This window comes from Amphiura filiformis, chromosome 6, assembly GCF_039555335.1.
Source record: "Amphiura filiformis chromosome 6, Afil_fr2py, whole genome shotgun sequence".
Taxonomy (NCBI): Eukaryota; Metazoa; Echinodermata; class Ophiuroidea; order Amphilepidida; family Amphiuridae; genus Amphiura; species Amphiura filiformis.
This window is the reverse complement of record NC_092633.1, coordinates 37891390-37918186: the sequence shown is the minus strand read 5'-3', so window position 1 is coordinate 37918186 and position 26797 is coordinate 37891390. Positions and strand designations below refer to the sequence as shown.

Below are 26797 nucleotides of genomic sequence, written 5' to 3'. Positions count from 1 at the left end.
GACACAATTTAGTTTGACGACTATTTTGTCCTCATTTTTGAGGTAATCTAGTAGACTTTCTCACCAGTCGTCTTAGTTCGCCCTTTGAAAAGTGAATGCATGTACCCATGTTTTTTCAAAATAGCAGATTCCTAATAAAAGCTGTTCCAAAATGATTGGTACCCATCAGTTTCCAGTGATTATGGACTAGACTGCCTTATGCCAAAATGTAACATAAGATCCATCTAATTTGCTGATTAATGTTATAAGAGGTCATCAAACTACTAAGTATACATTCTGCTTATTTCAATTGGATCCAATGTTTCATTTGAACGAAGCAGGGGTTTCAATAATCAAAACAGATGGATACACAGCGGTTTTTCGAAAAAATATTTGGTAAACAATTGCCGATCACAAACGTTTGTCAAACATTTTCGTAAATGTCCGTAAACGTTTGTTAAATGTTTGTGATCGCTAAATATTTGTCAAACGTTTGGCGAAAGCATCTATGTACCAATCATTTTGATACAGCCTGCAGCATACAAAGAGAGCTATGTGGATGCAAATTCTCCTGATCATTTCTTTGGCAATAATGATTTGCCATAATGAGTATTTACCTTGATTGTGGTAGATTTGTGAAGGTACCAGCATACTTTTCATATTTATTGTTGATCACCTTCCATTCTGTGGTGTAGGAGTTGATACACTGCAAAAGGAAACATTAAATTCAATCAAATTAATTCATCAAAGGTCAATCACATGTGGTAACTATGCCAAATGAAACTCCTATGGCTGCCAGAATTGATCATTAGACTGGCTTATGAGTGGCATATATTGTAAAATGGGTTAATATCACAAATCATCAAGAGGTCATCTAAGGCCATTTGTCAAAATTGGGATTTGATCCCTAGGTCACAAAAGATCATACAGGGGTCAAAGTTACATTGCTCACATGGTCAAAGCCTCATCACCATGCATTGTCACTGCTTCCTGAAGCACAAGAGCTCTAGTTTTTCTTGTGAGAATCATAACAGAGACAACTTCCATGTATACTGGAGTGGCAATACAATAAATCTGTGATAAATGTGATAAATATTATCAGACAAACTATCAGTTTTAGATAAACTGATTGGGAATCCATGAGGATTTCCCTTTGTGGGACAGAGATTTTCTTTTATCTCATAACGGCAGGTCAAATTGTAATAATTAATTGCAGACATATGTTTACTTGTGGCATGATCATTGAATATATAATGTTGAAGTTGACATAACAAAGGTCATGGTAACTCTGTAATTAGAACTTGAACTTGTTTATTTAATTTATAATGCCAACTAAGTGCAATCTTTTCTGACATTCATGGATATGAATTTGCCCTGCACTTGGTTAATACAAATAAGTCATAGTTTGTCCAGGTCACTTTCAATATTATAATTCATCTTGTGCAGTCAGAACTCATGAATCTCAAACTTGTCAAAAAGTACCATTAATTTCTTTCCAATTAATGACAATTGATCATTAACATTGACTTACTTCCTTGTTCAGGTTTCATGCACTTTCAGGCGCAGTTTCCTTTATGTATTTTCTATGAAAACAAGTCACTAATTGTTGTTTTTGCTCTTGAATTACAGGACATAAATTTGGTCTATTTCTGCAAAAAGATTCATGGGATTGAACTGTTACATCAAGGAAACAAAACATTGCCTTTAAAAAGGATTGGTGAATTGCACCATATAATTCCCCTGAATGATTGTGTGGAATCAAATACAGTCTAGTTGATGGTATTCGCCATTCTGCACTTGATTGGGATTTGAGATTTGAACCAGTCACCTGGCTGTATACTTACTTCCTTGACAAATAATGTAGTGGCTTCTTTGACAGCATTCTCTGGGACTGTGGATCTGGTGGTTCGATGCTCACGCTCTAGGGTGGATGACTATGAGAGAAAACAATAAGAAGTCAAATTAAATATGATAAGTGCAAGAGACATTTGACAAATCAGTTGACTAATTTTCATGCATATATATAAATATATAAATTATGAATACTTTTAACACTGTACATAGGTTGCTAATTTTCTTTAAAAATTCATGCTGTATTCTTTGATTGTTTTTCAAGATTTGCTTGTGTTAGGTCAAGTGATGTGAGTCATCAGTGGTAGTATTTTTGCACAAATTTGCAAGTTCTGTGTAAACTGTGTTTCGCTTGTACCAAGTGAATGATTTCATTGATTTGATGAGTATTTTGTGTTTTTGACTTGTTCATTTACATAAAAGCAGACCACTTCAGAAATGCCCATCCATTTTCTCCTGAAACTGGTTCCAGTTGAGATTAGACTTCTTTCCAGTCTTCAAATTCAAAAGTGGATCATCTAAATAGTCTGGTTACAACCAGAAAGCAGTTTCTAAGGAAAGTGGATATCAATCCGCCATTTCTTTGGAATTAATCTAGCAAGATTAACAGCAATATATTTGTAACTAATAATATGGGAGGTGGTTCTCATTAACATTGAATCAGTGCTAGCCATTACACTAGAACTTGTGAGGCCATATATGATTGTAGTGACCACAAGGATGAAACTAGAGCTACAAGTAATATCATGACCAGGTTTAACATTTAGATGATATGTCAATCTATCTGTGGACAGTGCTTTTGAACAAACTCTTTGGGAAAAAATATCTTGAAAGTGTGCTACTGGGGTGTGCTAGAAGTGTCAGTATATGCCAACAGATCTCCGAAATCCTTTAAATATTATGAATGTGAATTGAATAGTTTCCTCATACAAGTCTAGAATGGGTTGCATTGAAATCAAATTACACTGTCAGCCTCCTACGATAAATGGCATCCAGCCAAAATGAGGTTTTTCTCCTTAAAATTTCAATGTGCATCTACCCAAGACCAATATATCATGTTGTAAAGGGTACAGCTAATTTATCTGAAGGGTCAATAGTTCGAAAAGGGTTTGAAAAGGGATCAAGTTAGGGTTTACAGCATTTTAGGTTAGGATTGGGGTTAAGATTAGGGTTGGGATTAGGGTCAGTGTTAGGATCAGGATTTGATTTAAAGTCACATTTTGGATTATAGTTAGGGTTAGGTTTTGTTAGGGTTAAGATTACAGTTTGTTCAGCTTATATAAGGTGAAAAGTTCGGCTTTTGTTACTGTGCGCATAAATAAAGTCCCAACTCACGCTCGCGTAAATTCACTGTGTTATGAGTCTTATTTTTTCCCTTAGGCCCTTCACAATTGATTCCGAGTTTACTGTTCAAGATTTTAAAAATAGGACGAGGTGATTTTGAATTATTAATTATTAATTATCTATTATTTTCTTTATTTAGTATTAGTTATCACAACCAATTATCAAACCGTTTTGACGGGAGTTGGCATTTAATTATTTTATTAATATGCTTACTTTTACATATAGTATCAGGTGCAGTTATGCTGTTTGTTTATTCATCATTATTGTTGATATGATTCATGTTAGAAAGTAGCAAGTAAAAGTCATTAAAAGTTATTTTAAACGAGAAAATCCAAAATAAAAATAAAATAAAAAATATTTTGCAATTTTCAATTTTGGACGCAGGCGGTTAACAGTTAACTAAGAATTTAATGTGAAGGGCCTTATATAATCTTCATAATCATAATCCGTTCGAGAACAAACATTAGGGCATAGGTTAGGGTAAGGATTATAGTTTATTACGTCCCTTAATGGGTTTTTGGACTAATGAGTGACCCTTTAGACTATTTGTGCATTATCTAAACAATGGTGAATTTACTTACTTTACAGTGACTAGTGTTTTAACCATGTTTTATGTGTTGTACTGTAGTCATACAGGACTTGAACTTGGAAAGTAGCCATTTGGCAGGAGCTACATGTAGTCTGATGAATCAATGTGTACCACTTGTTATTTTGCACATTTTTGTACTACAGGTCACAAACCCCACTACCTAAATGTGTCACCGAGACACTGTAACAGACTGAAACTTTGTTTGTTTGTGAACAAACAAGCATTTTACATGTAGTTTTTACAACTACGATGTCCATCTGCACATGATACACAGTAATCTTAATATTGCAATTACAATGCCAGCAATTGTCATGAAAGAACATGTTTGGAACAAAATTAATTTACACTGAATGTCATTTTTGGTTTTAAATTCAACTGAATCATCTAGATTTGATGGACTTCGTCCAAGTCAAGATCTTGGACACAGACTACTGGGTAGCTTAAAAGAGAAGTAAAGGAGGCCATCTACTCAAGACAAGCAGTGCATATCAGCAGACCAGCCATTTGCATGTTTGCATGACTGTATTATTTTCCATGGATGAAAACATAATTTTATTTAGTAAATTGAATAGTTTTCAGGTCATTTCTTTGATAATGTGTTTATGACAATTAAATATTTCAGGCAATCAAACTCCCGACATTTTTGTGTACTTTTAAATGTCATCTATATCCTGACTCCACAAATATACATGTGCAAAATAATCTTACTTTAACAGGTCTGCAGATTTTAATTATTTGTTAATTGTTTGTTTGTTTGTTTGTTTGTTTGTTTGTTTGTTTGTTTGTTTGTTCATTCATTCAATTATCTCTCCCATCAATGGCACACTGATCTTTAGTAAAGGTTATAAAATTTTGTATGTATGTGGTCGGGGTGGCAGGTAGGGGTGACTATAATGTGTATGTTCATGTTTGTATTGATTTATTTAGGCATATATGTATGTAGGTGTGTGTATGTAATTACCTGCAAACATGGACCTACATAGTACATATGGATACCCACATCACAAACGTGGGCACACCTGCAACTGTGGATGTCCTCGGTTGCTGGGTATAACCAGGACATCGCAAATAATGTAAAAATGCATTTAAAACAGTCCACATGTTGGGGGTTCAGGATGGGCCACGGTTGAATAGAAAGTTATCCGGTGTGTGTGGGGTGGGTCCACAGTGTGTAGATTGAAATGGGGTGCGTTTGTACATGCCTCCAAACAAGGACCTACATATGGATACACACCATAAAACGAGGACACACCTCCAAACGAGGACGTCCTCGTTTTGTTACTATGACCAGGATGACGTAAATGATGCAAATATGCATATAGGATAGCATATAAGATAGGTCCCCCCTGGTGTGTCTGTGTGAGGTCCACGGTGTGTCAATTAAAAACGGGTGTGTGAGTCCTCGGTTAGATCCTCGTTAAGTCGAGGTCCTCGTTTGGAGGTATTTACAAACAGGGGTGTGTGTGCGACCGTGTCCTCGGTTAAATCATGCAGAATGAGGTCCTTCTTTGGAGGTATTTACAAGTAGGGGTGTCTATTTGTACAATGCATGTGTGCCATATGTACATGTATTATTGTCTTTATGTATGTAGGTATTTGAATATTTTTGTGTTTGTGTAGGTTTTGCATATATTATATTGGTTGTGAATGCGTGTACCCATTAGTGTGGTGTGTATGCATTATTTATAGTGTATTTATTTTACACCCAGCTGTTTTTCTTAGTTTCCCCACCACTGAACAACAAATTGTGATGGTATTAGCAAATGTCAGAGTGCATTTCCAGGTGGGTTATGACAATCTTAAAGTATTAATTTTAAAAGTGTCTAATGTTATCATTGACGTCAAACATGGACAAAGAATGCGCTATTCCATATAAACCCAACCCCCCTAGAAGATTTTAAGAATTTCAATTTCTAAAAAATTGTTTATATCGTCAGGTCAACGAAAAGCATAAAAGCCAACATGATTTTAAAACTTTTGTAGAAGGAGTACTGGAGGAGTCGTGGCCCATTTAATCTGGCTAAAACCATCTTGTTGGATTTGTCCCTTAAAACTGATTAAACATATTACAAACATGCAGTTTGGGCTTTGTCAGAATGTAAGTTAAAAAGGGATCCTCATCAGACCATGTCCCAGACATTGCCTACCATCTGTCTTCTAAATACTGTTCTCTCCTTCTATGGAAAATTGAAAGATAAACCCCTGGGTATGTGTCTTTCAAACGGAAGAGCATAATACAGTGGACGAGCATAATACAGTGGACGTGCGCATCATAGCAACCAACAAGGTTAATTAGCTGTAAACGTGCTGGCAACCAAATGCACTATATTTTACCCATCTTGTTTGTGATTAACACCAATTTCACTCATATATAATTGTATGTAATATTTGAAAATATTATAGTTGATATATTGACAATAAAGCTGATATCTTGAAAATAAAATAACATCACAAATTTTTGTATAATGCAAAATATACTACTCATCAAAATATACAATCAAATTGTCAAAATTCAATTTTATAATTCTATGCCTATTTTTGCAGAGAAATGTTACTTCAATGGAACCCCAATTAGTCACCATCTTTTTCTCTCAGGATGAATCAAAATGCTGAATGTCAGGATTTGTCAAGCATGAATAATGAACCTCTTTAGTGAAGCACACTGATTTGACAGTGGTGGTGCCATAGGGATATGGTAGGGGATGGGCAAAAAACCCTTCAGCCACACCTGTTTTGAGTAGCTCCAGTAAAGAGCTTCTGCCACTATCCACAAGCAATCTGATGTGTTTGTCTATGCTGACGAAGTATACTGCACCGCACCTCTGCTCACTTTTTAGGCCTTGTGATCCCAGGGAAATAACCAAGTTCCAGTTTTGAGCAATGCATATTTCACTATTTTGACATGCAGTACACCTGATCATTTTTTCGTATTCATGCCATTTGGTGCCCTCCTATAAAAAATACTAGCAGCAGGGGTCGCGCTAACCTGCGTTTCTGCGCGTACAGCGCATATTTTGAAGTTTGAGCGCATATATTCATTTTTGCATACCAGTTCAGGGGTTTTCATGCGCGCAGAAAAATGAAAACATGTGAAAGAAAATAAAAGCTTCGATCTCCAATATTTACGGCCCGTCCAGAAATTATGTAACATAAAATGCAATGTAACATAAATGTTCAAGTGAAGTCGCCGTAACATTGTAACATAAATTAAAAATAGGAATAAAATACACACCGTCGGCATATTTACACAGATTGCGATATTGTCTAGAATCACTGTTATTGCAGTACTGAATGATGACACGTACGTGAGTTGGTAATTTCTAATTCTAGGGATCGGAAAGAAATGCTTGGCAGGTGGTGTGTAGAGATATGTCATCGGTGAAATACGACGCAATGATATCGGCAGTAGAAAAAAAAAATGACAAAAATTTGCCCTTGAATTATGTTTTATAGTCAAAATACTCCAGGAATTCAGTAAATATCATGATATTTGACCTAAACTTGAACTCATTTGCAATGAAATGTCATTTTTTTTTGTTTTTTGCATAGCTTCCATGTGCTTGCAATGGTGTTGAATTCTGCACTTTGCCGACATGGCGAAGTTGAACTGCGTTTTATGGAATTCGCCAACTTTTATGGCATAAAGGAACACTTTTATTAAAGTACACTGCTTGGGACCTTTCGTAAAAAGTGCGATAGGTGGTTAATAGCGAGAATCGCGGCATGAAAAGCGTGAGATTGTGTTTTTGCGGGCCTTGCTTAACTATGGTACAGGTAACACATCATTTTTATTGTAACCAAAATCACAAAATCTGATACTGATATATTAAAACGGTACATTCAATACTTGACAGATTAGAGAACCCCTCATTTTAGGATTTGAGCGCATATTTTTAACACTTTCAGGGGGTTCAGGGGTTCTGAGAACCCCTGGTTTTAAAACCTAGTGCTACCCCTGACTAGCAGCAAATAAGGGTATGGATTTTAGACACTAACAAAAGTGCTCTCCTGTAAATAAGGGCATGGACCCTTAATTCTTGTTGGACTTTTCGAAGGAGGCAGCTCTCTATTTGTACGTGAAATTTACCCAAAGGCAAAGGAAACCATGTGTGCCATTAGGCGAATCTTTACGGAATAACATCAGTTTCAAACACTTCAATCTCAAGGCAAGTTGAACATTTGAAGAAGCCTACATAAAGGTCAGCATTACTTTCAGACATAATTGTCCAGCAGGTTAATCATCGTTAAGTGCTCTTAGGTAGGTAACAGGTTGATTAATTAAGTCCACTCAATTTCCAGCCCAAATTTATTTGTTCCTGTATAAGGTGTGCTTGTCATCACTAATTGCCTGTTAGGAAGCAGGGACAAGATAATACTGTGTGCAACATATACATGATACCACAACGGTAACCACACCATGTCAGGTCTTAATGCCCACAAATTTGAAAGAAAATACGCAAACATGGCATGTGAATGATTTGAAGTTGGAACATAATTTCATGACAACTTTGCAACCCATTAAAAAAGGGTAAAGGTAAAGGAGACAATCCTGTATACAGTGATCGGAGTGCCCATCTCTTCTTCTTTCATTGGCGATTGGGCCAGACTCCTCCATGTAATGTTGCTATAGGGGATCGCTGCACCTCCTCCACAGTGAGTCTGTAACCTTCCCAGCATTTAAGAACACCGGTACCCATTTATACACCTGGGAGGAGAGGAGTAATCGAGATAAAGTGCCTTACTCAAGGGCACACCACGGTGACGTCACCGGGGATCAAACCCGCAACCTTCCCTATTATGAGTCAGAGCCCCTTCCACTCGGCCACAGTGCAACCCATTGCATATATAATGCTTAAAAAATAATTGTTTAATTGTAAGTCTGTAGGTATGTATCTTTGTATTGTTGGAGACTTGCATTGAGACAATGCCTTGGTCATTGACAGTCTTCAGGAAGTTCTATAAATTGGACACACCTTACATTGCAATGTGTGCAATTGGGAGCATTTCTTGGAGTCCGCAAGAAAAACAGAATATCAAATAAAATGTCGGACATTGAGGAAATTTATAAATTTCCAGATAGGGGCAAGATAAATAGGCCACGTCTGTTATTCTTTGCTCTTTGCTCATTTTGTTTCAAACAAACTGTATGTGACTATTCGAAATAACGAAAATGACACAGAAGAGATTCTGATGATTTCAAAACTTGCACTTAATTTCACTATGTATCAAGAAGTAAAGTGGACTCACCGATACATCATCGTATGGAAACATAACCATTGACCTAAGCGGGTCATTGTTGATGGCGGCTCTCTTCTGTAATATATACGTCTCATAGTCGACTGGTTCTATCGGCTTTAATTTATCCTGTAAAATGATAAGAACACAATCAAGATTTGGTTATTGGTTGTGGTTTAGAGATCATGTAAGAAAGGTGGATGTGGGACACTACAACAAATATGTGCAGCATGCGATATTTTTTAACGATAAACATTTGCATAGGAACCGCATAGTCGGAGGCAAGGTTCATCATTGATCAGAGATTATATACGCATTTATTAGTAATAGACAAGTAATAGTATATCGTGTGTATGCGCTTGATTCCGTAATTATCAATAAGTATGATAAACAAACGACCTTCTGGCAGAACGACTCGTAGCATAGTAGTATTATATAAATAGCCTCTAGACTAAAGATCCAAAAATTTGTGGGTTCGAACCTTGGTAGAATTTGAATTCTAATAAATTTATTTTTCTTCTGATACGAGGAAATAATAATGGCAATAAATCCGTCTTATAAAACTGAACACAGTGCAATCTAGCCTCATAACTTGTACATCATGTAATTGTATTATGTGATGACCACCAGGAAAAAAAATTGGGTGTAGCACATAGGCACGCCGCTTACTGAATGAACCTGTGAAAACACACCCAAAATAAGCCAATTTTTACTCATTTAAGTTTTAAAACATACATAGATACTAATTATTAGTATATGCTGTATGTACCTTTACTTACAACCTGCCCTATTATGGAATTTAACAAAGTTGTCAGTACAACAAAATTTACCTGTCCTGTGCGGTCACTCAAGCTGGTCTATAATTGTTAGCTGTCAGATGTGGATATCTTCTGACAACATACCTGAAACAGCATAGGTAATCGCTACTGATGTGAACGCATGGTGGGTGTTTAAATTTAGCCCTGCATGAATGGAGTTTCTTAAGTGTTTTTGTATTAAGTTCTTTGTATTAAGTTCCTGCAGATGGAAATTTAGAATATTAGCCTTCCATTCGGGAGTTAATTGTGTCTATGAATACCATGATAACATCATGTTTGTGTCAGATCAAATGTAATTAACATTTCATTCACGTGCACATCAATTTAGGATACAACCCTGACAACACAGTAATCTAATGACTATACATGCATAGCTACATGGCAACAGAAATTTTGCCTCATATTCATATTCATCTTATTAAATAATCACAAGGTTTCATTTATAGGGGGTCCTGATTATTTCCACCAATTACATTTTCTGATCAGCAATCATCAGCTGTGAGTCAAAATATTCAACTTGCCATTTAATTATTTCAGTATCCATTATATTGAAAGTACTATAAATACATCATGACATTATACACCAAGAGAAATGGCAAATGTGTTCATCAGGGATCGAATTTTAAGGCAAGTGAATGCGATTGCACACCATCGCACACCTTAAATCACCTGTCCGAGTGGGATTAATAGCACACCCCAATTCCTAAACTTCTTTCGGAGTGCAATTTATAATAGCACACCTGACAGCCATTTCCAGAAGTGCAATTTGTCGCATGTCTGTAATTTTCAAAACTCAACCCCTGGTTCATGTTTTTAACTTGGAACTTGCTGAAAACTTAAAATGTAGCACGTATAAAAACAAGCACTCTTATACCACAAATGAATAAACTACCATTTTAGGGTATCTTCAAACTGTCTGTTTTTACTTGGGTCTGTCCTGTCTCATCTTGTACTGTCCTGTCTGTCCATACCCAACAATTTATTTGACACAATATAATTTGAAACCGGTCTTGTCAAATTATTTGTTTTTGATGGAATCATACTCTACTTATTTTAGTCCAGCTTTGTATTTTGAGCATTATTATTTCGTTTAATGATTGCACATATATTTCTTTTCATTTTATTTTGGCTACATGATATCATCATTGTGCACATTATTATTGTATATAAGATAAATTTCCATCTTATTCAGATTGGGTGGCAAGCTTCACGCTTTGCATCTTTGTGCCATCCACATTTTTCTTTCTTCATGTTCTTATGGTTTATCTTATATCATTAATGTATTCTTTTATATTTTCCATTTTATAACATTGATGTGAATTGAGATGAAAGCAACTTGAACTTGAAACATAAGACTTTCTGCCCCCCCTCTCTGACACAACCATCCAAACAAATATCCAGGAAGTCATAAAAGCAAGACATATAAATCAAAATCTTGTTTTGTTAATATGAACTGCAATTCCCTGACCCAGGAGGACATGCAGCTAGATGTGCTCATATTTTAACAAATGAACCCTGGCAAGAATTCAAACAATTCACATTACAATCCCAAATATGCAATTATAACATTGCTGATGAAGGGGCACAATTCTTTACTGTATAGCAAAACACTGCTTGATGGTGTAGCAGGAATTTATGAATATATATTGAGAACACCTATATGTCATTGATGCCAAAATTTTTTTTTTAATATAGAAATAAATTTATTGTATTTACACAAAATTGTTGCTGCAAATATTAGCAGGCAATGGTTTTACTTAGCAATGACATGACCAACATGTTTGAGATCCTTGTGATCACATGGTACAGCATGTTTCCACCCACAAGTGATTCAAGGTCAAAGTAGCCTCTAGGCATAGACTAGGCATGTATAGAGCAGACACTTGTTGTCCTCAGGTAAGGTCATCTCTCCTGGGTATACCACTGGGAAAGACTTCCAATGAAATACCTTAGCCACATGCTCCTCCACCCACTGACATTATCAATGGTAAACAAACAACATACTTTGCCATACATAGTTCATTTTACATGATCTACACTATCATGACTATCACTGTGCTTTCAGTTTCACTATCTTGACTACAAACAGTGATTTGCCCATAGGCCAGCCATTTAGAGAGATGATATTCAAGGCTCAAGCTTTCAAGCTGCTATGATCAGTTACATTGATGCATGTTTTATCTTTTCTTCCCTAGATAGCTAGGCCAGTGAATCCTCTCACCCCTCTAATGGAAGATTACAATGTATGTCAATGTTCTGCTCTCACACATAATTATGTTTGGTTTGTAGTATGCCATTGGCTCTAAGGTAACTGCTACCATCCAAAAAGATTGTTCTTTCTAGATATAGGGGCCTAGAGTTTCTAAAATGTTATCAATTTAAAATGCCATATATTTGAATAAAATTGAAGAGTATCCTGTTCCTCTCAACATAAATCCCTTCTCATCCTAGGTCAGATCAAAGTATTCTAGCTAGAATACTTTCCTCAGATCAGGCCATCATATCCCATCACCTTTACAATGCTCAGCTGTCTACTAGTAATCCTACCAGGTCAACAGTGGATCAACTAGGGTTACATCAACAAATAGTCATCAGCTAGAAAACTAGGTCTAAGTCAAAAGGTGGAACACAGTTACAAGATTGGGACCTTACCACACACACACAGATGTCCCATATGAATGGGCATCACAATTTCCTCTAAATGTAGTTGCAATTCCAATGGTAAAGTTCAATGACATTGATGCACAATCATAGTTTCACAGTTGATGGCGAGTGTGGGTTTTTGTACCCAATTCATTCACAGGACCTAGCTGAATTCAACCATTCTGCTCGTCACTGCGTCAGCTATTGGCTCTGGCGCATTTGACCCTGTGCTTGGCCACGCTAAGAAGAAGAAGATTCACAGGTCAAGCAAATGTGTATGCACTTATATGGATTTAAGAACTGTGTCCTGACCAATGAGGTTGTTTGCGAACCAAATTAATGTCTACACATATCATACTATTAAAGGCAATAAGGGGCTGCTCAGTGCCAGAAGTGGGTAAGTGCAATAGCTGCCATGTGTATCTCCCATGTGTATAATGAGTACAAATTGCCAAATGTTCACAGGGCAACTATTGCACTTACCCACTTCCAGCACCGAGCAGCTGATATTATTAAAGCTTCACTCACACAATGACACATACACCACAAACCAAATTGTGGCATTTTTGGAACAGCCACCTACACAAAATACCCTATGAACTTGAGGTTATTTTACACCAATATCTGTGATTACACAAGCTTTCACAGAATAACAGCATACACATGCATCAGGTTAGTTTGTATGTTATTCAGTGTAATGCTAGTGTAATGCCAAGTAGAGATCGCAATCATCCTATGATTTACATGTATGATATTATTATGCTTTGGCTGTACTAAAAAAAGGTAGTAACTATGACCCTGTTTACACAGAGAGAAGTCAAGTTCAATTGCGGCATCCAATTCAGATTGGGACTAAAGATGAGCATAAATTATATAGGCCTATTGAATGACGGGGTGTTTACATAGTAGTCGACTTCAAAACAAATTGTGAATTAGAAATTTATGCCACCACTTGCTTATGCTTCAAATAACCATTATGAAGTCGAGTTAACTGACTTTTAATTGCGTGTTCCTTTACACTGCAAGAGTAAAGTTTCGAAGTCAAGTTTGAATTTTACAAAAGTTGCTCCCAATCATCATCTGAAGTCGAGTTCAAAATGAAGTCAAGTTCAAATTTGACTAAGGTTGACTTCAGGCTCTGTGTAAAATGGAGTCTACTTTTTTTTGTATATTAAATCAAATAAAATTTTTACTCTAATTTGTTCATGAGTAGAAGCTAAATAAAAGTTGACACCATCCATTCTTTAAATTGAATGTCGCCAAATTAAATTATAATCATATGGATGGAATGTTGATGTTTATACTGACCACTAGAACAATAATATAGGGCCTAAATTGTATGATGCCAGGTTTTATTCCAAAAATCACTGCCTGTCATAATAAGATAAACAAATTCATCAAAATTTCCGAGAGACAAATCAATCATTTTGGCTATCTCCACTGATGACGCAGAAGGGCCATGACTCATTCTAGGAAAACTGTGTCAGGACATACTATGTCAACCCCATAGTCAAATCATTACCAGACATGATGTGTACTATGTTTGGATTGGCAGAAAAAAAAGTCTTCATTTTCTCCATAATCATAATATTATACACTCAATTATTTTGCAACTTTATAAAAAAGTCAAAAAGCCCATGTTACACTCCACTATTCTATGCCACTGACATCTGCTTTCCATCTTTTTTTAGTGAGATTAAAAAAATTAATTCAAGTCATACAATTTTTTAGCTCTATGAAGTCAGACTTCAAGATGAAAACAGATTGTGTTTCTGGCTTAATCATTGAATAGACCATTTCAGCAATCCCAAAATCCTTTGCAAATTGAACCCATAATACATAATTATTATAACATTCTCAATGCGCACAACAATATTATGCAGTTCGAAGACTTACTTTGCACAGGATTCTAGGAAATGTCGAAGAAGGTGGATTGACAACAAGTAAACTGGAAACACTGTTTCCATGAAGTTGAAACATCTATAGAACTCTATGGAAACCAGGTGGGGACACCAAAGAGTACCTCCACCCCATATGCAGGGGGTGTGGGCACCAAAAAGTACCTCAACAAAAAGTTCACTTTTCTGGGTAAATATAATTTCCAAGGTCCAATTAGACAGAAAATTAACAAAGAGACCACCAAAAGTCCATTTTTAGATGTACGCAATTTGGGGGAAAAAGTCCACATTTTAGAATTCTTGTACCCCTCACTAAAAAAAATCCTGCGCAAATGCCTATATGCAACCATAAACCATGCAACACACAACATTCTATAAATGTCCCCATATTAAAATATAAATAACTGTGAAATTTCTAGCCATGTGAGCAGTATGTCAACAGAATGGTTTCAATGTGGACCAATTTGAACTGTCATGTTTGGAAAGAGACATAGCTAAATCAAATGCTATGTAAATATGTGATTCATGGATTCAAACTGGAATGTCTAAATGTCTTGCAGTGGAATTTAGAGTTTAAAGTACAGTATTCTTGTGATCTACATAAATATACAGGCATGTATAACCTTTCTCAACAGAAAAGATGAAGCAATGTGTTCAGACCCAGGCTCAGAGAGCAGTAGACATGGTAAAAGCTTTTGGTTTGGCAGATGAGGAACAGTGAAAATAACATGTGTTTGGTGTTCCTTCATGTAATTATTTTGTGTTAGCTAATCCTAACCTTAATCCTAAGTCTACCCTAACCCTAATCCTAACACTAAACCAATCCTAATCCTAACCTTAACCCTAATTTCATGTAAATTTAGATGAAGAAGTGACCCTGTGTTTATACAATTTGCACAAAGCACTCACAAATAATATGAGAACCACAACATGTCATTCTCTATAAAACAATGTTGACTCCCATTTTCCGATCAAATGTTAGAGTACTAAAACAGAACATCTCCTGTACACATTAAAAAATATTGCAATATATCACAGCTTCCCTGAAACTTGTACTGTTTCTCTGCTAATTCCTGTTTCCAATTGAGTAGCATCCAATTCAAATACTTACATAATCATTAGGTATCAATAGTTTCCTCCTTTTCAACTTCCTCATTTTAAACTCCCAAAATCTGATAACTGCAGATAAGTTTAATGTGCTCAAATCAATTTACGTATGTCCATATGACATTACAGTGCCTGGCTTTCAGTGTAACGACTCTACACAAAGTTATTCTTTACTTGCGAGATGTTGTTAGATCATCGCTAGACATAAAGCTGTATATAGTAACTTATATACAGCTCTATGTCGGTTGGTTAATGATTAATATCATTTTATGGTATATTGGTGTTATACACATTGCATCCAGATCTACAAACTTGACTAGGTAATAAATAAATATAGTAAACCTACATACCAGTAAGCCATCACACATTGGTACCTCAAGATTTAAAGGCCTAGATAGTTGAACTTGCTGGTTTCTAGAACTAAAATCCAAATAATATACACTCAAAGGTGTAGCTGCAGGAGGCCTAGGACGGAGGGAGGAGGAAGGGGAAGTGTGCAACATGCTCCTACAGAATATTTCCACTCAAAACAGCAAGGAAGAATTTATGATAAATGAGCCCTTTCTAATCAAAAGTTTTTAGAATCATTAACTCAGAGACATTTTTTCTCCCTGAATAGGGATTTGCTTCTTAAACCAACCAGGCAGAATACAACATTGACAAATACTTCAAAGGCATGTTCCCATTCTCTGACAAAAAAAATTGCTAATCGAAGCATACATACACCACCAATATATTTTTATACTGACTGCAGGTTCAATGTCCGAATCTAAACAACACAAAATGTAGGTCTATCTAGTCAACACTATCCCTTGAACCTACAATATTTCTTTATCCTAGAGCTAATTCTCAAAACAAAACCTATTAATAGCAAGGTGGATGTGATTACTACAAGAAGGTTGACTCTAAGACTTACCACATTATTACATTACAGGTGTATTAGGAGTTGCTAACGAGTGCCCTTACATATGCAAAGGTGTGTCATGTCACTAAATGCGGAATACCACCTCACCTGCTATGCCACGGTACAATTACTTTCAATTTACTTTCAATGTTTTCTTCCCTTAACCCTAACTCTATAAAATCTTACAAAACCTTACAAAGCAAAACCACTGCCAGAATTCTTTTGGTGCAAGCCTGCATCCCATCTGATGTTGCTGTGACGCAATTACCATAAGTCACATATGCACGGATTCGTTGGCCGGGCCAGCTAAACACCGTGGCTAGCTACACTTCGCCAATGGAGCGCTTGGCACGTGAGGGGTGAGGGGGTCAAAACCAGAGGATAACTCCAAAACCTGAGGATAACTCCAACCTGGGAACCAAGGGAGAACAGTGCCAATGCATTGATTGGTCACCCCAGGTTAAATAAGAAATAAATATTTAAATAAATAAATGATGATGGTTTAATTAAATCGATCTCTGAGGGAAGCCCACCAGTTTAACCCACCAGAGTCTGGTCCTAAGTCCAGAGACCTCAGAGATTCCTGCTTTGTGGACACAACGTCTGAGGATGTCCTTTTCAGCTCGCTGCACTTGAGCTTGTGTGTACGCAGGTGCTCGGGATCATTTCGGCTGATGGAGTTCATGTCAGCACTGGAATGTGTTTTGAGGGAAGCGGGACGTTGGGCCCTTAAAACCAGTTTAACCCACCAGGTCCAGAGAGTCCAGAGACATCAGAGAATTGATTGATGCCTACCCAAGACAAGGAGATATGCAGTTCAAGAAATACTTCCCAAGACACCTTCAAAGAGGCATTATAATGGAGTGCTCATCTGTATAAGGGTGGAATAAGGCTCCGAAGGTGACTGCGCTGGTGCTCTACCAATGAATTACTTCTCAACTTCTTTGTTCATCTTCTCTCCTCTTTTCTTTCCTTCTTTCCTTTCCAATAGCCAAAAACACTTTTAGCATGGTTAAATATCAAATCTTCCAAATGAAGGGCATATTTTTTTCTCATTTTAGAGTGTAGAATGAATTTCTTCAATGTGTATGCAAAAGCATCTCATAATACATGGATTTGTATTTGTATTCCTTTTAGTGTCAATATAAACATTATGTACAGCAAAGCCAGTAAAGCCTATCTTGTAGAAAACAAGAAAGCACAATAGAAACCGCTGAAATTAAAACAATCAAGTGCGTTTTCAAGCAAAATTTGAATGCTTGATGAAAATATTATACTGGGGGAAAAATTAATGATTTACAAAACCACCACTTCCGATTGCCTCATCATGATTACTAGCTAAGTTCTGGATCAATGATGTTCTCCAAATGCACCAATTCATCATTCTGTTTTTTCGCTTAAGCACAAGCAGCATTTGCGTCATTTCTGATCATAGTCGGTAAGAAAGGAAATGTATTTTCCTTAAATATTCTGATAACATGGCAGCAATACTTGCACAGTTTACCACACTGACAGTGCACAGGATAAGATAGGATATTTTGTGTACATGGCAAAGATCCTGAGAAGCTCTAATCTCGGCTTGTTCTTGTTTTTATATAGACTTACGTGCACAATATTTTTGATAATTAAGGAGGCAGCCTACAAAAAATGTAGCATACAAATCATCACAATATTTTTAGTGTAATAGTAGGCCTACATTACATGGATACATACTCTGCCATACATGCACTACAGATCTGGGGGAAAAAGATTGTACTTCAGTTTACAAATATACCATCTTTAATAATCAAAATGAAAAAGCATTTTCAAAATAAGATCAAGCTGATGAAATGTAGCATACAAATTTGGTTGATATTTGGTCAGAATTGAACTTCAATTCCAATTCTGTCCCATTTCAAGAAGCTCTTCTTGTTGCTATATTAGAAACACCTATCACCTACATTGTAACCCCACCACTAGCACTTGTCCACTACCAATTGAATGTGTAATTGGCCAAGTTCAGGTGGCAACATATCAGCATTTTAACAATTCTCCCCATTTACTTATTGTGTAGGCGTAAAAATCTGTGAGAGTCTCTTTTTAATTCACACCAACAGTAAAATCTCTGCAAGAATGGAATCTCGGATTCTTGCCGAATTTCGGAGCCTGAGAAATGAGACTGTTTTGGCTCCTGAAGCTTGTTTAATTGTAATGTAATAGGCACCTCACTTAGCCCACCACAACCACCATCATTACCAATTAAGTGTTTGTGGATCACTGACCCATATCTGAACCTATGAGCTCCTATGTATGAAGAGAACATCAAGCAAGAGACAAATGCAAGACAATAGTGTGAAGTTCAATCAGAGAAGTCTCTGCTTCAATTTATCAATGTGTTATACTGTCAGTGACACTGTCAAATAAGTGAAATCACCTGAGCTTTTGACACAGATTACATAGTTGGCATATAAGGCATTATCTTACCTGATAGCAATGGGTGAATACAAGGTTACAAAAAATTAGTTCAGTTTTGAAAACATATCTATTAAAGTGATATTTTCTGTGAAATCTGATTTTTTGTGCCATTCAAATTGATTAATTAGCATTTAAATCATTGGATCGACTATATATAATTGCTGATCATCATAATATTTGATCGTCTGGCGGTGCAGTTAGACAAAATATCTGATGATCCCTATAAGCATGGTTTCCTAATTCAACTCCCTTGTTAATGAATTAACCTGAGCACATATCTTGTCCTGGTTACTGAAGGTATAACCAGTTCTGAAATTGTTTCTTTTACCATGAAACATCATGACTTATACTTTGCAATGGATCACCAACTGATCAATTGATTGATAGTGAGGAGAAGCGCTGATTTTTGATTGGCGTAACTAGACCAAACCTAAACAAAACAGTCCCAAAACTTTTATTACATTCTCAACAACAAAAAATTTTCCTCGACCTGACTATGTTTTAAAACAAGAATAAAATATTGTTATTTTTAGTATGTGCATATTTTTTCACATATTTCTATATTATAATAATTGTCTGTACTTTTTTGTTTGCGCATATTGTATGTACCAAATTCAACCAAATTTGCACAATTACCCCTCCCCTAATTATTTGTCTTCACTCAAACCTTTTAAAATATGTTTACAGTGAATCGCTATAAAATTTGTGCAAACAATTCCAACTCAAAATCATTAAATGTCTCTTTAATTATTCCCGAATCACAGGGACGTGAAACCATAGACCTGGTAACTAGTGAAATCTATGCCTGTTTTGACCATGAGTGCATAGCCAGATAGCTAACTACTGTGCATACATAATTTAGTGGATAGGTTTCGTCTAATTGTCTGATGCAGGGTAATTAGTAGGTAAACCATTGATTGGTTTAATGCATATAGAATATCTCTAAGTCATTGTGGTTCAGATTGATTTCATTTACTGTAAAACCTAAACATTTACATGCATCTAATATTTTGTTAATTCCCGGATTGGCAAGGAATTTTCGTACATGTGACTTATTTCCGAAAAGCCAAAATATCATGCCGCAAATATATTGGAATACTTAGGATGGCGATAAATTGTCAATTTCTACATCCGAGAGAAGCTAAAAGCCACTGGATGAAAGTATAAATAAATAATCAAACAATGACAGATACTTTCATATTTTATGGTTAAATATAGTTCTTTTAAACAATGGAAAAAAACCTATTCTAAGTATTTTGGGAATTTTTATTTTTTTGATGTATGCATGTTAAATCAGTCATTTTTTAGTTGCTGTTGTTGTTTGTTTTTGACTGAAGAAACATGAGCGAAGCAGGTGAACAAAATAGCAATTTTTTTACAAATTTTGGGGGTATTTTCTGTCATTTCAGCCATTTGCAAAAGTAACAAACAAAATCACCCGACCGGCTGACCCCACTTGAAACATCGGCTTGCCTTATATGAATTACTAAAATCACTTATAAATTCAATGAATAATTCTATCAATATTATGAATGAATCCCAAAATACGATAGGAATTGATGTGAGGAGCTGACAGACTGTCCATGGCTGACAATCTCCACATTACCGGTTTCCCAGTTTAAGCTGATATATAAATGCTAAACATTTAAAATGTTAGCTCTTGGTGGCTGTTTTTGGTTGAAATTTGCTAATCAAAGTGTAGTTAGTAACTTTTTACTATACTAACCGCAAACAAATCAATTCTTGTGCAGCTACCCGGTGGACTTTCATCGTCTTCATCCAGTGACTCTATACTTTGTGATGACAAGGAGGATGCAACTCTCCGTTTACTCGTCATCGAATTCCGCATTGAATAGCTACCCGTACCAATGCCAGAATCGGTCCTGGCATCTTTGGACAACGTCCTGCGCACCCGCGATCCAACATTGGGATCGCTCAGCCTCATGCTTGATCTCGGCGACGTTGAATTAGCTAGTAAATTCCTCATTGTTGTTTCTGCTTTAGTCGTTTTGGATGAAACTTTCAACGAGTGCGAAGTTTTTGTGATACGTGATGTGACTTCTCGTTCACGCTTCTCGGAAGCTGCTCGCCGTGTTATCTGACTTACTGCTAGGGTGCGACGTTGCGGCACATTGGTGGTCGACGTCATTTTTATGAATCAAAAGCTGTCAAACTCTAGGTGATAAAGTATATATTCCTGAAAAATATTATTGATTTTGATGCATCAATAATACTTTCGCAACTTGTTTACTTAATCACAGTAAACTTTTCTCGCAATGGTCACTCCTTCATTTCAAAACACAAATATAAGCAAACAATCGGCAAAAATATGGTAATATTTACTGTACAATCAGCTGATAGCTGAGGTGAAGTGTCACCTAGACACTGGCACTAAAAATGCATTAGATTAGATGCATAGACACTTTGCACTATAAATAATTCATCATTCTCCAGCATGTATGAATCACATGTGTATTCCTTAGTATCTTCCAACACACACTGGGTTACCATGATTCCGTAAAGGCACACACACACAAAATTTCATCCATTATCTCATCGGCGTCTTTTGCTCTTCAAATTTCCAAATCGAGATCCATATATATATATCCAGGATTTTATCAAATAGATTATCGTTGTGAAGGTCCACTTCTATACCAGCCTAACAGTTTTGTATACTGGTTGACAGGGCAGTGCCTATATCGCAGCATGCATGCCGTGTTATTTTTTCCCCTTTCTAGTTGACTATGGGTAGTGCATCATCAGAGCGTAATGTCCCCTGTGTCTATGTAGCCAGGCTAGCAGGCATGCTCAGTGTGGCAGACATAGGAAAACCAGGAAATACAGTCATGATAGACTTGCACCAAGTCTTGCAATGAACTTGACACTCAACATTGTTGTGGTTGACCAATATACTATGAATTGGCACTGGGGTTTGGGTCTATAAAATGGTTACTCATCACATAAAAAACTGAATTGTAAACACTGATTTGGTTTTTGACACACACTAAGGCTGCCAATTTCCATTTAATGGGCTAAACATTTAGCAGTAATAAAGTCAGCCGTTTACACGTTTGAATGTAAAAAACAATGAAGAAATAAATTTTTGGCCAAAAAATTATTGGAGGTCCAAAACAAGTTAACAATAGTTGATAACATACCCTTTTAAACAATTCAAATTATTTTTAAAAAGTGCACACAAATTATAGGCATAATCGTAATCGGTATTGTAAGAACAAAAAAAAACATTTGGACGCATGTTTAGTGTTATTTATGCATGAATATAGGTCAATAACGTTTCAATTACTTTATTTAGCCTCAACTCACCAAAATTGCTATTTTTATGGCTATTTATATTAAGGAGAAACCTTTCACATAATTTTGGAAATTTCAAAAAAAATTCTAAAATTCTGAAAATACAAAAGAAAATACATTCGAGTGCACATATTTTTTTCATCAGGGTAAGATATCCTACATAGGCTTTCCCTATTGACTTGCTTCCGAATATGTATGACTTTGAATTCAAAAAAAATTCCAAGTCTTGAATAGGGACAGGGTTCTAGACTTACCCTCTGGTTATCCAGCAGTCACTCCATAATTATTTACTTTTTCCTCAGTATGTTGCTAGGCAACAGCAAGCAAAAGTACACAATTATTGTGACATTCACTTTTCCATTCATACATTGTACCACCAAACTCTTACTTCTAAATCACCAATAAAACATCAAATCACCTAGCTTCTAAAGATTTGCCTGTTGCATTTTGTCTATACTAATGCACATTTTGTTTTAAAATGCCCGGTGATCACCTGAAATGGCGCTTTATAAAAGCGTGTATTATTATTATTATGCTGAGCTTTTTCCTCCTCTAGCACAACCCTTAAATCTAATGCTACCTAAGCTTGGTTCTCGTCTTAACCCTATCCCTAATCTAAACCCTAATCCTGATCCTTAATCCTATACCTGAATAAAAAACAAACATTGCGAATCGAATGGCAATAGCGCATATTACTTCGGCAACAGAACCAAATACATGTAGTTCGATCATAGGATCGATCATTGATGCTTGCTTAGGTTTTCTAGCCTGGCTTGAGCATTTTGCTTGAGCATGGTCCCATCAGGACTCAAGTGTGTCTCTGCACAGTGCAGCCATTTAAAGCAAACAAATAAACAAACAAAAAACCAGTCCATTCATAATAAAACTTGCAAATCACATCAATATACCTTTTTCTGTATGCTATCATCCTCTATTACACAGAGATACATTGCAGTGTGTCGTCATGTACAGCTTTATAAAGTGCTGGTGGCACAATGTAAGGCAGACACGTAGGCCTACTACCTGAGAATGCCAGCGGGCAAATTGACCCATCCCCATCAAATGATGCATGATGGGATACCTGAGAAAGGTCTATTCCTAGAAAAGTAGGCTTATAAAATGCACAATTTAAACATTTTTTGTATTGCAATCTCTACTCTTTTTTTTTTATTAAATAGGCCTATAGAATTAGACCTACTACCTTGATTCCTGAGAAATCACAGATGCTATTATCTACTTATTTTGAAGGCAGTACTTGTTCCTTAGAGTATCTTTAATTCTGGATCATTCTTATGGGTGTGGTTCAAGATGCATAGCTTATGGTATGCATGTTTTGTTGATAACTTTGCAGTGTGGTATGAGATTGTCACAAATGTGGCGATGAAACATGCATAGATGTGCATCCCTATCCTGTGTGTATTCAGTACCTCTAAAAATAACCTGGCAGCTGGCGGTACATATCATCTATCAGGGAATCACGTGCTACAGAGGTGGTTGGCAACTTGACAAAGAACATTTCATGTAGATGTGATGTCTGAATAAGTCTGATGCATTGCAATAAGGCAAAATTACATTTCTGAAGTCGCTAAATATAGTTTGAGATATATATTACGGAGAAGTGGTGTGGTTTCTTGTCTATTTCTGACTGCATGGTGGAAATACTTCAGCAACCATGGGACCAAAATGTAGTTTCAGTATATTCTACCACCCGTTCAGGTGAAAAAATGGAATTGATATCCTATGACATATGCAGTTTACTTCAGTGCTCAAATTTCAAGGAGGCCACCAAGGCCATTATTTCCTGCCCCTTTTTCAGTTTTGGCCTTGGTGCCCCAGATCTTGTCTCTGCCCTTGAAAGTGGGTGCCTCTAAAATGTTAAGGCCTGGATTGCTTGATGGTATTCATCATTAACCGTAATGCCCCAGGTGCTTTTTGGCAAAGGGAAGGAAAGAAGGATGGAAGAAAGAAAGAAGATGAAGAGAAAAGTTGCAACTGGTGCAGATTTGAACCAGGGACCCCTCAGGTGCTAGACACGTGACCAGGGATAGCATGGAATGGGGTGTATGTTAGCCAGCCAAGGTTTTTCATGCCAAGATATATGTATGTTGGGAGGATAACACAAGCAGATCATGTATGGTGTATATATGCACATGCATCTTTCTGCACATTTAAGCCATGTACAATCTAAATATGAAACCAGTTAATATTTTTCAAACCTGATTTTTTGGCATATTTGTAATGCTGTCTTAACTTACCTTAATGCTGTGTTTGTAGGTCAACAGAGAAATTTTATAAAGTCATAATTATAACTTTATGTCTGCTATAGAACTCCATGTTAAATGACAAAAATAGCCAGTGGTGTTTCTTTCACTTTACCTTGTTATTTCAGCTAAAAATGGACAGAAAGCCTTCCTGGCAGTTATTACTAATATTATTTCAGCATTTTGGGTAAAGTATAACAAAATTTAAATTTCACGGAAATCGTACATTATGGCTTTAAGTTAAAAACAGGAAATTGTGTTTGGTTTCATTGTCACTTTTTATGAAACAAAAGATCCTGGATTATAATTTTAATAATAATACATGACTTTCCATGAAATTCTAGCTGCATTGGTATTCATTATTTAAAGAGGCGTGGCCGATTTTTCATGTTCTGTTTTTATCTTACATTGTGGCTTCCCATTGAAATAATATCATATGTTTCCAAATTTTGAGTTGAGTTGCTGCAACTATTATGATATACATGTATGAAGCAAAAACCGTGCAAATACAATAGTACACACTTCCGTTGTGGTAACCACAGATCACTACGTTTTTGTTCACACCATTTTTAACAAAAAATACCTCTGGGGTATTAATATTTTACTGGGGTAATGAGAAAAAATATTATGAGCTTTCTCCTAATACCAAAATCTCAGTTTTGATGAAGAAAATGGAGATGAGGCGATCAGGTCAAAGACCTTTGGCGGAGTATGAGCAAACTCGCAATTCTATGGGTGACAGGTATATTGGGAAACAAGTTATTTTTCAAGCAAATATTTTGGTATTTTGCCTGGTCATAGGCCTAAATACATTTAAACATGTACTCATAGTACCAGATTACAGAGTTGTCACAATTACTACCCCCTGTGCACACCACAACATCTCAAGAATAACTCATAAATACAAACATTTATAAATATTTGATAGCAAACTAATAGATTTGTGTCACATTTATGACTCCAAAGTGGGTCCCTCAGCTATTGTTGTGGTATACAGGATGAGTGCACTTTTCACATTAAAGCAGAACTTTTAACAGGTATGCCTATTAACCATGTAAACCACTGTATCAAATTGTATTCTAGATTTGGAAACTGATTTCAGGTTAACAACTTTGAGGCTGTTACCCTTACTACATACATGTACATACTACATACAAATACATGTATAGTACTACCGTAACCACATGGATATAAGCCTACCTTCGGCTATAAGCCCACCCCTTGTTTTTCAAAACATTCTGGGAACAAGGGTGCACTCAGGTATAAGCCCAGTTGTAATTTTGGCTAAGTTATCAATGCTTTTCTCTCACATTTAAGAACAAATATCAAAAAATATCAGTTGATAATTAACATTCCATACTTATCATTTAAAAAATTAACAAAGATGATAAAAATTACTGGTAGGCCTATATCAGGCATAATACAAATGGGGATGATTGTTCTTATTTTTAAATTAAAGTACTAACCCTTTACCTAATTATAAGCCCACCCCCCCACCAATTTTTCAAGTGAAATCTGCCATCTGGGGGGGGGGGGGGAGGGGGCTTATACCTGAGTGGTTACGGTACTCTTTTAGAACATACATCGTAGACCAACTACCCAGTACATACCTGATGGAATTCTTCATAAATGACTGACATCATGGGATGATACTTGGGATCTATCATGTAGTGTGTAATTTCATATAATTATAATTTTCTATATTTTATTAAACAAAGCACATGTGAGTGTTGCCATGCACTGAAAGATAACATAACTCAAAAGTATTTCCTCTTTCAGAACATGTTTTGATTTAATAAAAATCAAAACGAAAACGAAAGATTGGTCGTTTTCAATCATGTTTCAATAATTTATTTTGATCAGCCATGTGCTGACAACCAAAATAAAACAAATTTCCTGGTTACCACCTCACGGCACTTTCCAACCAAATGAAAATGTGTTATATTAAAATGTGTGACCTTTCCTTACAATTAATACTGCAGGGGCCACCATCTGAATGCTGATGAAGCCCGGTGATGAAGATCAGTTTCCAGCTTCATTATCATGCATTTCAATAAAGAGCAGCACTCAATTAGTTCTGACTGAGGGCAGCATTACAAACAAATGACTAGACAACACAGTGAAAGTGACTGCTGTTCAGTCAGTGCAGGTATTAAATCTATTTGATAGGTTTCAACAAATCAAGAAAATCTTGAAAACATTTCTGAGAATTTTGAGTGCATTAAATTTTCATTGAAGATTTCCTAAATTTTTAGGGATTTGGGGGATTTTCAGAAACTTTGGAAATTTTCAAATGTATTTTAATTTTGTAATATACGGATGAATGAGATATTTACTTTTCCATCAAACATGGATCAGTACATAATATATGGTGATTAAAAACAACCAATCATCAACTCTAA

General features: G+C 36.1%; 1 protein-coding gene across 1 annotated transcript in view; it reads right to left on the bottom strand.

Moving 5' to 3' along the window:
* The window catches only part of LOC140154513 (dedicator of cytokinesis protein 9-like), a 163169-nt gene extending 142128 nt beyond the window's left edge, over positions 1–21041 (bottom strand). Inside the window, 4 exon segments of the mRNA XM_072177083.1 lie at positions 597–685; positions 1824–1913; positions 9011–9127; positions 20549–21041. Coding sequence (XP_072033184.1) covers positions 597–685; positions 1824–1913; positions 9011–9127; positions 20549–20971 — 719 coding nt within the window. The 5' untranslated portion in view covers positions 20972–21041.
* Between the last annotated feature and the right edge of the window lie 5756 nt (positions 21042–26797).